This window comes from Tyto alba, unplaced genomic scaffold (genome assembly GCF_018691265.1).
Source record: "Tyto alba isolate M040663 unplaced genomic scaffold, T.alba_DEE_v4.0 Super-Scaffold_5, whole genome shotgun sequence".
Classification (NCBI taxonomy): Eukaryota; Metazoa; Chordata; class Aves; order Strigiformes; family Tytonidae; genus Tyto; species Tyto alba.
In genome coordinates this window covers 24283239-24296580 of record NW_024881326.1, presented here as the reverse complement: position 1 = coordinate 24296580, position 13342 = coordinate 24283239, and the positions used below count along the sequence as shown (strand labels likewise).

Below are 13342 nucleotides of genomic sequence, written 5' to 3'. Positions count from 1 at the left end.
TGGTTCCTCTGGGACAGACACTGCCCATGCAGCAGAGCTATGGCAGGACAACTCTTCCCAGGGCCACCTGCTTGAAATGCAAAGGGCAGACACAGCTGTGCCTGTGTCCTCTCCTCCCTGCCACGCACTCCCACCGACACACAAGGGGACATCCTCGCAGCAGAATGGCAGCAATGTGCAGAGACGTACCAGGGAATAAATGGCTCCTCATAGTTGCAGCACATTTCAGTGTGGGGGGATTTAGCACACTCAAGTCAGGCTGAATGCTGGTTTACACCCTGATACAAGCGATCCTGGGGCACAGGTTAGTGTGAGAAAACAATGGGGGTTTGGTACTGCCAAGGAAAAAGCTTTTTATCTGTTCCCCAGATCCTAAATGCCATCTGCCAGGCTGTGCTCAAGCTACCCTGGGACTCCTGCACACCGTGGGGTTTTACTGTCTTCGGCATGTTAGGGCTGCACCCCGGCAGACCCTTCCTCCTGCCTCCCCTTCACATCCCTGCAGCCAAACACACCAACTCCATACCCTGCAGATGAACCACCCCATTTTGCTAAAAATAGCTTATTCTGCCGCTTGCTTAGCCCTGGCGTACAGAATCACAGCTACTTGAAAGCGCACTTGCTCTGCCGATGCTCTGGTTGCAAGCAAGACCTCGCTTGCATCGGGTGGAGAAGGAGAGGAGTTAACAGAAACCACATCTGAGAGGACCTCAGGTTTCCTGGGCACGGCCAGGTGCCCTGTGGGTGCCAAGGGTGCCATGCTGCCGGCATGGCCACCCTGTGTTGGTGCCAGCAGCGGGGCCGAGCAAGGGTGGAAGGGGAGGTCGCTGGCTCCCAGCTGCATGTCACTGACTTCAGAGGGATGAAGCTGGAGGTGGGATGTGACCGGGCTCGGGGTGAAATGGGCCCAGGTGCCCGAGGGCTCCTCTCCTCCCAAGCTGACATGCTTCCTCCCTGCCCTCGCTCAAGCAAACTTCTCCTGAGGCAAAAAAACCCCCCCATGAGCTTCCCTCCCCGCCCCGTTCCTGAGGAGGGGAAGGGCCTGGGTGCCCTGCACAGCCGGCCAGCCTGCCCCCCGCCCCGCGCAGCTGCCCGGCACGGCAGACGGACACACACAGGGCTCCCTGGGGATGGCAGCGGATGGCGGGCAAACGGAGTTGCTTTGCGTGTCATGCAGTGGCAGGCTCGAGCACAGAAATACCTTCGTCTTCATCACCGTCATTATCCGCTAAGTCCTCGCCCTGTTTCTTAGCGCTGGCTCCTAGGGACCAAACACGAGGAGACAAAACAAAAAGGAGAACAAAAGGAAACAAAAGCAAAATAAAACAAAACAACAAAACAAAACAAAACAAAACAAAAAAAAAACAACAAAAGAGAATTCAAAAATAGCGTGACAGCAGAGACAGTGGGGCCAGGCTTGTGCCCCACAGCACTGCTGGCTACTCACACTGCACCTCTCCCAGAGTCAGGGCGACGCAGGGCATGGGCAGAACTGCCCCAGGAGCTGCACCGGGATGCCACTTCCCCCGGAGCCCTTCCAAGGTCCTCCCCAGGGAGCGGGGGGGCAGCAGGGAGGAGGACAGTGGGTCTGGGGCAGCACTGGCACCGGTGATGGATCGGTCTCTCAGAGCACTCGCCGATCCTCCTTCATCCCAGCGCGGCCCCCGCCTGCTCACGCACGCCCGGCTCGCCGCGTTGGAACAAGGCTTCCCCTCCTACCGCCCAGGCGCAGGCAGAAGCCCTGCTCCCCGCTCTGCTGCCACGGGGGACAGCCATCGCCTGCCACCAGCAGAGCCTACATGAAGGGCTGCCCTGGGTGGCCACTGACCAGCAGCCAGGGTGCTGCCCATCACCCCCCCCCCCCCCCAGCGCTGGCCCCTGGCTGTGCCGGGCACGGCTACGCTGCAAACCACCGGTGCTGCAGCACGAGAGCGCCGCGGCACGCCGCGGGGAGCCGCCGCGCTGGGCGCTTCCCTGCTCTGCTCGACTCCATCCTGTGCCAACGCTCTTCTTAAAAGACGAGTTGCATGGCTCACTGAGGATGGCAAAGACACGGACCAGCTTGCCCTGACCAAGGCAGTACCCTAAAAATATCAGTTCCTGTAATGTCCTGAATGCCTTCCAGTCATCGCATGGCGTGGGCCAGGCCGGCAGCCCCAGCCTGAGGCTGCAGGATGATGCTGCGGCTGGCGTGCACCAAGCACGGGGCTTCCCGAGCTGCATGCAGCCCACGGGAGCTAGCAGGGGTGGCCCGTGGGTTGGCAGGGAGCAGGTGCAGTGCAGACCTGTCCTGAGGCCCCATTGCTGCGAAAGGCTGCAGGCCCTCGTGGGCACAAAGCCGAGTGGTGCCATTCCTGTGCCCTGCAGCCCCAAATGTCAGGAAGGAGCTGTGCTCCCCTTATCCCCTCAGAGCCGCAGAGCAGTGCCTGCGGTCCTCTGCTCCCTAACGCCTGCATCAAAAAAGTTCCCTGGGTGACGGTGACCTCGGGGGTGACAGCAGGGTTGCCCCTGGGTAGCACTGCCTGCAATGTGCCCACGCTGCCCGGTGACCTCCCCCCGATGCTTCGGGCTCTGAGGTCTTGCCAGGCCCTGCTATCACCAACGCAGCAAGGGTTTTGCGCAGCCCTCCAGCAAGGCTCCTGCAAGCACGGGGCAGCTCTGCGGCTGGATGAAACTATGATGAGATGAGCATGAAACCGGCTTGGAAGACAACACTGGGGAGTCGTCCTCATTGCCACTCTGGGAGTGCAATCCCACAGGTGACATGGGTGGCAGATCACGGAGATGGCAGCATGGAGGGAGAGGATTTGAACTTAAAAGGAATTTGCGATGGGGGAGTGAGACGCCTGAAATGGCTGTGGGGCAGTTCCACTGGAGCAAGAGGCTTGTACAATGCCCTAACCAGCCACGACCTGCTGGAGAAAGTCTGAAGGAGCAACAACCAGACGTCTAGAAAAATCCAGCAGGCAAGAAAAGTTTGCAGGAGGCTGGGTCATGCAAATTCCAGGAGCAGAGGAGTGATGGGAGCCACAGCAGCATCCTAACACATGAAGGGCCCCTGTGAGGTGGTGGGGTGATAGAGCAACTCCCTCTCTGCTGCACAGCGCACGGGCAGGCCTGGAGCTACATGAGACAGGCTGAAGCTGGGTAAGAAGAAACCCTTCCTGGCAGAAAGGGCAGGAAAGCACTGGCAGAGGTGGCCTGGGGAGGTGTTTAAGAGCAGGTGAGACACACTGCCAGGACGAAGTGAGGTAGAGCTGCTTCTGCCCAGAGCAGGGAGGGACTGGCGGTCTTCAGAGACATCCTGATTTTCTCTGACTTGGAGTTCACCTCCCGACCTACCCCCTCCGTGCCCCAGCCCTTCTTCCCTGCCTCCTGCTTCGTGACCCAGCCATCCCCTGAGCTCCTCACATCATTCTCCTGTTTTCACTCAGTGCCACCCCCATCTCTGCCACCTCTTGCTCCAGCACCCCAGCCCCAGCATCCCCACCTTCCTACTGTGTCCTCCCTGCATGCTCCCTCCCCAGACCCCCCGCCAGCTGCACGCTTGGCTGGGTGGGTGCAGCTGCCCAGCCTGTTTGCAGGAGGCTGCAAGCTTAACCTACTGCATCTTCATTAGGAACTGCTGCAAGCCCAGAAAGAACTTAAATGATGAAGAACCCGTGCAATATTTGCTAACTGATGCTATGTGCCAACCTCCTTGGTATTGCTCAGGGATAGGGAATTTTCTCTAATTAAGACCACAGGCAGCAAGCCTTCATCCGCACTGTGCTTCAGAGCTGGGAAGCCAGTCACAACCAGCTGAAGGTCCCTTTCCACTGCTGAGGGCCCTGGTGCTGTTAAAGCCTGGGGACTGGCGGGGCAGCAGCCCTCCAGCCTGGACTCCTTCAGGGGACGAAGGTCTCCATGCAGACAGGAGTGGAAGAACCAGCTATGAGGAGCTGTCAGGCTGTAAGAGAGGGCAGCGGACAACATCCCTGTGATCTGAGCAACTGTCCTGGCTGAGCAGGGAGGGATTCGGCTGGAGAAAGCCACCCCGGAGATTAGGAATGGCTGGGACAAGCCTAAAGCAACCTGAGCTTCGGGCACTGCAGAAAGGGCAGCAGAAAGCAGTGTTGGGAAGCTAAGCAAAGCAGGAGCGCAGTAGTGCACGCTGGGGGGAAGGGGAACAGTGGTGGTACATGCGTGTGGCAGGTGCAGAGCACTAGCCTTCCCCATCGGCAGAAATGTGCCAGCGGGGCTGGGGTTATGACGAACACAGGCTGCTGCAACCATGAGGGCTTTTTGCCTCTCACTACCTTGTTCACCTCCACGACAACCCACCAATGTCCCACAGTTCGTGAGAGCAATTGCAGCTTCACTTCCTTCACCCATCCCTTGCACGTTTCTCCATTACCTCCCTCCACTGGTTAATTACCATGTTCAAGGACACCCATCCCAGGAGATCTTCCTCTGCACTGGCAAAGGCCACCACGCAGAGCACAACAGCATCAACCCTCATAGGGATGTGTGGATTCACAGCTGGAAAAACCAAAAGGACTTGTGGCTCTTACTCTCCTTCCCCGTCAAAAACTCCCTCCTCTAACCCAGCGTGAATGCCTGTTGTGCAGCTTCACTTTAAGCTGACTGCAAAGTGACATTGTTCAGGCTGATAGGAAGGATGCATATGCTCTTATCTGAAGGCTCTAGAAAGATTTAAGCTCAAGTTCAATAAAAAAAATAAAATCTCTTTCCCTGGCACAGGGGCATCCCTGCTGGATTTATGCTATCTTAAGTAAACCATGCCAAGAGCACCAACACCAGTGCAAACAGAGATAAAGGAGGGCAAAGAGCCTTGGTCCTGGGAGCCTTTACACTCAGCATGGTGTGGATAAGTGAAGAGCAGGAGCCTGAGCTGACACCTTTCCTGATCCAAATGTCTGCTCAGGGTGGCTGCGGGCAGTCCCAGCACCCCCTCCTCAGTGCAAGCCCCCCAGGGCACCCACTCCCACGCAGCAGCCACGATGCTACAGGCAGCAGGAGCTCGCAGCAGCGCTGCCACCGTGTCCAACGGCCACGTGCTCCCGGAGGCACACACGCAGGTGGCCACACCAGCTCAGGTGCTTCTCCAGGAGTGACAAGCAACGGGGACAGGACCGGTGACAGCTGCTGAATCTGTTGCTGCACAGCCCCACAGGCAGGGGCTGCTCCCCCGGGACCTGTGTCGGCTGGCCCCACCAGCCATCAGCCCTTGCTGCAGAACGGCAGCACACCCTGGTGCTGCCCTGCCTCTCCCCGTCCCTGGGTGATGCAGAGGAGTTATCGCCATCCTCAAGCACACTCCACAAAAGCACCGTGTCTTCTCACGCTCTGCTGCCTTTGCCAGCACAAACACCTACCCTCACCTTTGCAAATCACTCCCCAGAGCACAAGCGGAGCACCAGGGCAGTGGCCTGCTCCCAGCCAGCTCTGCAAAGCGGCAGGCTGCGCGGGAGGCTGGTGAGAAGCCTTCCAGCAAGGGAGCACTGCAGGAGTTGTGCAGCCATAGGAAAGCCTCAGCTGGTACTCAGACAAGTTTGCTTCTTGGAGAGGAGCGCAGAAGCCGCAGTGCTTCTCCCGCAGAGCGGCTGAAGCGCATCCCGAGCCCGGGAGCTGCTGGGAGCTCCAGCCACCCTTGCACAGCAGAGCAAGACACTGGACTGGCACATTTGTCCCCGCAGCGCTGCAGACCCAGCCACAGGCAGCCGCTAGGGACAACCAGGGAGGGCTGCTAAGTGCAGGGCAGCCACACTTTTCCCCTCCAAAAGTGACATCCACCTCCTCGTGCCCTGCAGCAAGGCTCACCCAGGCTGGTGGCAAAGGGAAGGGGAAAGCATCCCAGCACCTGCCACAGCCAAGCACAGGCTCAGGCTGTTGGCAGCACAAAGGGAAGAGCTGCATTTTCCACTCAGGTACTGTACCATGCGTGTGTACACGTTCCTTGCGTGGGCAGAGTTATTTTCACAACAAAACCTGACCCTCAGCTGATCCTCAGTGTGGTCAGTTCTCCTGGCACCATGCATGGCTAGTTACTCTCAACGCACCGCTGTCCTGCCTTGCTCCCAGAGGAGGGACTAAAATGTATGGAGGACACTGGTATGTAGGAATTTTCTATATAGGAAGTTATTGTGGGCAACTGGGCAGGGAAACAGTGATGTTTTTCTGTCCCAGGGTTAAATTCTGATAAATTTGCAGTCCTTTGGCTGCTATGAAATACACTGAGCTTAGGGGTGACAGAAATAATGAAAACTCCAGTGAAGCGGGAGCTGAGGTGTTTTGAACCACCAAAATACCGCAGAGTTGCCTGCTCTGTGAAAGGAGAACTTATTCACCATTCACATGTGGCCTTAGAAATAAGAACCTAGAATATTCCAGAACGAAACCATGTTGGATGACACACAGCCTGAGGAAATCAGCACTGCAGGTACAATATCCTCACCCCAGGCATTACTAACCCAGGACACACGACGAGGGGCAGGGGACCCTCCACGTCTCATCGCAAGTAGCTCAATTAATTCAAGCCAACAGCCACTGAAGCCGTGGCTGGAGCCCAAGGGCAGCACCAGTGTCTGGGTGTTTTAATTCCCAGCACGTCACACCTGGATGCTCAAACAGCCCGCACTGGGGATCCACCGGCCTGTGAGTCAGCAGAGCCTGGCAGGGGCAGAGGGCATGTCCCTCCCTGGATCCCCGGGAGGTGACCAGAGGCAACCCCAGATGGGCTGCACAGAAACCCTGCCCGTGAGCAGAGCCGTTGGGGAGGGAAAACCAGGAGGCGAGAGGTGTTTCGCCGTGCCTTACGCTGTCCCCCTTCTGCAGCCGTAACCCGGAACCTGCTTCCCTGGCCCCGGCTGTAAGGCTGGGGGCTGGGGGGGGTCCGCCAGCCCCAGCAGCCGGTGGGAGGGCCGGGAGAGGAAGCGCTTTGAAGTGGCTGGTGATCGCTGGCACAGCCGGCTCCGGAGGCAGCGTGCGGAGACTCCCTAATGCGCCAGCCCTTTCAGGGGCAGCCTTGGCACTAAGAGAGATGGCGTGTGAATAGCCAGGGCAGCAACAGGAAAAGCAAAGCAAAGAAACCCAACAACAGAACTGGGGGAAATGGCTGGAAGGAAAGCGCTCCCCAAACCTCCGAGCCCAGCTGCGCCAGCCCTGCCAACCCCAGGGGCACGGGGAGGTGGAGGCCGGGATGCAGGAACCCCACTGCCACGGGATGCCCAGGACAGCAGCCCCTGCCCTCCAGACACCCCCTCCCTGCACCGAGCCTTTCAGAAGAGCTTGGCTGCCCAAGCGCTGGCACATCCAACTTTGGGATGCACAGAGCAGCCCCGGGCTCTCCCTGCCTGCACGGAGGCTGTGTGGCGGAACAGGCGAAGCAATGTGTCTGACAAGGGGCCAAGCCAGCTCGCATTTGCACGTCTCCACTCCCCAGCCCATGGCGCTGGCCAGGAATGCAGGATCGCTTTGGGACAAGAGGCAGCTGAGCTGCCCCCCTTGCCTCAATGTGCAGCAGGATGAGCCCTGCACGGCCCTGGGGGTGGAGGCGAGGCAAAGTGGAGATTTGTTTGAACTGGAGGTGCTTGGCTGCCTGCAAGGCAGCTGGGGGCTCAGGGAGGATGCTGTGCCAGGGGGCAGAGAGCAGATCCTTGCTGGCAGGGGCCTCAGGGTGTGAGCAGTGGGGAGCAGCCTTGGTGGGACCACAGATCAGGGCAGAAGACGGCAGCGTTTACACAGCCGGGAGAGGTTTTATGCTTTTAGCTGAGGAGCTTTGGATGCAAACTGACCAGGGATGCAGCAGGGGAAGAGCTCAGCCCACGACGGGCTGCAGTCCCCCCTCACACAGGTGCTGCCCCGAGTGCGCCCGTACACGCCCAGCAGGAGATGCACCCATAAGGGATGGGGGGCATTTAAGTGCTACCTGCCATCAGAGGCTCCCTCTCATTCCCAGGGGCTGGGAGGCTGCTGGTGCCAGCAGGATGAAGGTGGGAGCACAGGCTCAGCTCGGGAGAAGCTGTTCCGAAAAGCCTGGAGCAACGTGAGCATCCTCCTCTCACCTGACCCCAGACCTGCACTCCCAACCAGCACCAGCCCCAGCTCCCCCGGCCGGGGAGCGGAGGCGGCTAGAGCATCTGCAGGGATCCTCTGAGGGGGAAGCAGGGGATGGCAGGGTGGGCTGCTTGGAGGGCCAGTGATCTGGGTGGCAGCACAGAGAGGTGCCAGAGGAGCATGCCGTGGGTCAGGGGCCAGCCAGGCACCCTCTCAATCTCTCTCTCTTTCCTCTCTGTGCCTCTCTGCCGGTCGGCTTGCTACATACCTCCTTTCCTACATATTTTCTTGTTGGGCTTTCGGGTGCATTCCTTGGAAATCCGTTTTACTGTAAAATGAATAAAAGACTACAAAATAACAGGAGGCTCCACTGGCGGGAGTGGACATGCAATCACAACCACGCTGCCACCCTCCCGCCACCCCCAGGACCGCAGGAGGTCGGGAGGGAGTGTCGCCGTGGGAGGAAAACTCTGGGCCAACCGTGCTGGGCGGGAAGGGAGGCATGATACATCCTGTGGCCAAGGGCCCCAGGGACAGAGGAGTGGAGCCAGCCGGCCTGGGAGAAGTCACTGGCCTGCCAGACTGCTCTGCCACGCACAGCAGACCCGCTGCAGGTCCCTTCCAGCCCACTGAAAATCCCTGGGGGCTCCCGTTGCGGTGAGGCTGGGGCAGGCACGTGGGTAGGCACTGCCTCCTCTGCCCTCTACTTACAGTTCAGGTGGGATCCCCTACAAAGGAAAAGGTTAGACAAGGAGGCACCCAGCACCGCTCAGCCTCACCCCAACAGCACCATGTCCCACGGGTCCCTGGCACCCCAGGCTCATCACTCTGCCGCTGTCCCGCCAGCGGACAGGGGAGCAGCCAAGCGATGTGCCTGCCGGTGCCCCCAACCTCCCATCCATACCAGGGCCCGGAAAAAGGCTCCACAGTCCCTTCCTTGCTGGATCATCTCCCCAGGGAGAGGCAGAGAGTGTTCCTCCCAGCCGCAGCCGCAGCCCATGCCCACAACTAGCGCATGGACCTGGGGAGGGTGGGAAGGGGGGGAGGAAGGACAAACCCGAACCAACTCAAGACAGAACCTGGCACTCGGCGCCTGGGGAGCACAAACCAACTTGTCGCTCTGTGGATCTGCAGTCAGAGAGTCGGATTCAGATTTAGCAACACAAGAGAGGAACCTGTGACAATGCCATGGAGGTGGAGGTTGGGGACCGGGAGGTGTGGAGGAGCAGGAGCACGCAAGACAGAAATGGCAGCTGAGGGCAAGAGGGCAAACTGCGTGGCCAGAGAAAGCTTTCCACAGACAGACAGCATGCTGCAGGGTCCACAACCACATGCTTCAAACACAACACCCAGGTGAGACCAACCACTGCTGGGGAGGGGCGGAGAGGCCCCCCCTCCCTGCCCTCCTGCGGGCACCCCGGCAGGGACTCACCATCCTCCGTGGGGATGTAGATGTTGAGGTACAGACAGTCCTCGTTGGGGTCCTGGATGTACGTGGCCACAATATCCAGATTGGAGGTAAACCAGATGGGCAGCATGATCTCAGGAACAGCGTTGTGGATGTTCTGGGGGCAGACTGGCGAGAAGTGGGTAGCGTTCCTGATGCCCGACCAGGACGGTGGTGGCTCAGGGGGCATGAACCTCTTCTCCCCGACGGGGGGGGCGGCGTAAGGCACCCCCAGGTACTGGTCCACGGGCCCCAAGATCTCGCTGGGCAGTGGCACACGCACCCCCCGTAACTTCCCATAGTGCGTGTTGACAGTCGGTGAGTAGACCTGGCCCTCCATCCGCACAACTGCCGAGGCGAAGCTCAGGACCCAGAGGGTGAAACGCAGGTCCCAGCCGGCCACCAGCTCAGGCACTTGGGGAACGGCGGGCAAGAGAGGGCTTCTCCAGAGTGTCAGCCACATCGTCCGGGAGGAACAGCACCAACATCCAGGCCTGAAGCTCCTGGGGCGAGGGCTCAGGACATCCCCATCACGCCAAGCCTCTGATTTGTGCACCGGGAACAGACGGAGCAGGAGAGACAGGAGTCAGGAGTGCACAGCCCAGCCACACCTTCTGCTGGGTGAGTTGGGAGCACGGACTCAGGGAGATGTGCCACCACTCCTCACAGCCTGCCAGCTGCCTGCTGCTGCCCGCCTACCAACGGCCTGGCCCGGAGGGAACTGCTGATACTGTGGAGAGATGGAGGGAATTAACAGCAGACTTGCTCTGGGACGAGTCAAAGAGCTGCAGTGCAGAAGGAGCCAGGATCCCTGGCTGGACCCTCCCACCCATGGGTGCTCGTTGGTTCTGCCACCACCCAGGCAGGCAGCTGTGGGGATAGGCAAGCGTGTGTCGCAGGAGTCGAGCACGTGCAGACACACAGACCGCCTCTGCCCGTGCCTACAGGGCCCGTCCCCAGCACCCGGGGGCCAGCCCTGCCCCTGCCCTGCCGGGGTGAGCCCTGCAGCCGCCCCGGGGCAGCAGCACGGTGCCCTTGCGCCATGCTGCGGGAGGGTACCAGCGGCAGATTATGGGTGCCAAGATAAACACGCTCCACAAGGAACCTGTCAGGCACCGCCCCTGCACAAAAGCCCACCAGCACCGACCGAGCCACCAGCACTCCCGTGCCACGCAGGCTGTGCTCCTTGCCTTGGCTCCATCCCACCATCAGTCCCCTGTCTGGGTGTTACCTCACATACCAGCAAATTAGACCCACGTCTCCTACCTAGACAGTCATCTTGCTCACCCACGCACTCTCCAGCCATCTTTCTCCCTCCACGTGCCCCTGGCCAAAGCAGCAAGACCCCAGGCACAACCCGGGTGCTGGGCAGGCAGCGTTCCCCTCTGCTGGCACTGCAGCCCCCTCCCTGCCCTGATTGCCTCCCGGCCACCCAAGCAAGAGTCATGGAGGCAGAGCTCTGCTCCCGTGTCCCCACACCAGGCTGTCGGCAGGGCGGGGAGCAGACGTGGCAGCCCCCCACGGGGTCTGCAGGGAAGGGAGGAAGCTGCAGGCAGGCAGGCAGCAGCTGCAGATGGGGACCTGCAGATGTGTGTCAGCGAGCAGAGCTCCTGTGCCAGGGAGCCCTTGCTGGAGGCTGTGTGGATTCTCAGGGCTCTGCCTTTCACCTCCCCGCACCGACTGCTGCATGCAGGGCTTATGCAAGCGGCCCCCCTGCCAGCAGCACTGCTCCCGGGGGACCTGGGCATGGGGGGCCACAGAGGCTGGGCTTGCCCAGTGTTTGTCCTCACCCCGGCTGGGCGAGAGCATCATCAGTCAGAGGCCAGCTTCGTACCTCAGCAGGCTGCTTTGCAGCCTGGTCCCCACTAAAAGGCACTGCTTGGCGGTGGGTCAGAGGATGCTCGTCCCGCCTCAGCCACATGTCCTTACCCTGGGAGAGACAGCAGCGGTGCCAGGGTACCTCCATTTTGCCCCAGAACATTCCCACCCAGTAAATCTCTCCTAAACTCAGAGGGGAGCAGAGTTGCCGTGGAATTATTGGAGCACAAAATAAGGGCTGTACGCAGATGGGAGGATGCAGCTCTGGTAGAGGCTCAGCTGGGCAAGGACTCCACGGACGGAGAACACCTCATCCAATGAGGAAAATCCACAGAGAAAAAACAAAACAAAACAAAAACCACAAAACAAAACCACGGAGGGCATCTCAAATCTGCACTGCACATGTGCAGGCAATTCACTGCTGGTCATTAAGGAAATGGGCCCGTGCTGCGCCTGCCCTCCTGATACACCCGGGGAACGCAGCAGGCTCAGAAATCAGGGTATGACAGACATAATAAGAAACACTCAGCCCAGAAAATCATGTTACTGCATCCAGCCCACTAGAGCAGCAAGGCCTCGCAGTGCTGGGCATGCAGGCATCTTTCCAGCGCCCGCAGAGGGACCACAGGTAATTCCAGACAAGGAAGGTGGTACAAATGACAGGGAGAAGCAGTTGCACCTACTGCCCCATCCACAGCACAGGGACAACCTGAGGGCTGAGCTATCATGACTGAGGCTGAGCCCACTCTACCCCTGACCTCCATCACCTCTGCACATCATTCCCCTCCACCTCCTCCTGCCTCACCAGGCAGTAACAGAAACACACCTGGTAGGAGTATGACAGTGCTGCATTATTCCCCAAACAGCTGCCAAAGCCTAAGAAGGAAACACAAGGTGTATTGAGGGACAGAAAGACAGCTGAGGCACCCAGAGACCCCAAGCCCTGCTCTGCCCCACCACTGCTGGAGCTGCCTCTGCAGCACGGTGCCTCAGCTGTCCTGCTCTGCCTCCTGCTCTGGAAAAAAACCCATAATTCATCTAGCATTCCTCGCAGCAATGCTCCTCCTTCAGCAGAGAACTGACCTTTGCCTATCAGTGACAGGGGTGCAATTATGGCCCAGGCTCCCCCCAAAGCTGCATTCCCAAATGGGATCTCAAAGGTGCTTCAGACCCACCACCCTGGCTGACATTGCCAGAAGGCAAACCACTCGGTGCAAAGCTGCTGCTCGGGTCCCTGCAGTTACCACAGGTTAGGATAAAGCCAAATTATTAATGACTGTCATATCTAATTTGAGTGACTAGAAGCTACAGGCAGCTTCCAGCCTTTATGATAGTGCCCACAACTCCCCGCAGAGCCACTTCAATTGACCCGTCATCGTTTTCCCTCCGCAGAAACACCACAGCCCTGCCAGCAGTGGCTTACCAGCTGATTTCCCGATTCGAGAGCTTCCTCGGGGCTGCGGCTGCACGCTGCCATGGGCATTGCTGCTCTACCAACTCTTCCAGACAAGCAATTTCACAGCACCAGGGAGCACTGCTCTGCAGCCCACAGCTGCCCGGCTGGGCTGCACACACCAGTCACTGCAAAATTAGCGCTGAATATACCACCCACTTTGCATCCTCAGAGTGGCCACACAGCCGCCATAAAAGCCCTGTCCTGGCACAGTGAGGAATCTCTTTTTACAAAACACAGCCAAAAATCAGCTTCTTGCTATAGCTCCTCAGAATTATGTTATGATGATATTCCTTTGGGCTTTTGTTTAATCCTTATCCACGGTTCCTTTAATAGCTTTTAAAACCCATGGAATTCTGAAGACAAAAACCATAAGCTAAGATAGAACTAAAATTCCAAGTACACACCCTTAATTTAAATAAAATGATGCTACAGGTCTTGCAACTGTCTCCAATTATTAGTTTTACAAAGCATCAGGCACAGAAGTGAGTTACATTAGCAACAGCCAAGTATGTCCAGCTACAGAGATGCACAGTCAAGACCCAGCAGCCCTGACGTTACCCTGG

The 13342-nt window shown here is 58.8% G+C and overlaps 1 protein-coding gene across 4 annotated transcripts in view; it reads right to left on the bottom strand.

The window, feature by feature from the left end:
* NLGN3 (neuroligin 3) overlaps nucleotides 1–13342 on the bottom strand; it is a 42104-nt gene that overhangs the window by 13284 nt on the left and 15478 nt on the right. For 2 of the 4 annotated variants that reach the window (XM_042807065.1, XM_042807066.1), the window contains exons 2-4: nucleotides 9491–10235; nucleotides 8327–8386; nucleotides 1202–1261 (exon numbers count right to left, since the gene is read on the bottom strand). In XM_042807065.1, coding sequence (XP_042662999.1) covers nucleotides 1202–1261; nucleotides 8327–8386; nucleotides 9491–9968 — 598 coding nt within the window. In that variant the 5' untranslated portion in view covers nucleotides 9969–10235. The remainder of the gene's footprint in view (nucleotides 1–1201; nucleotides 1262–8326; nucleotides 8387–9490; nucleotides 10236–13342) is intronic. The other 2 variants (XM_042807067.1, XM_042807068.1) reach the window with 2 other exon arrangements.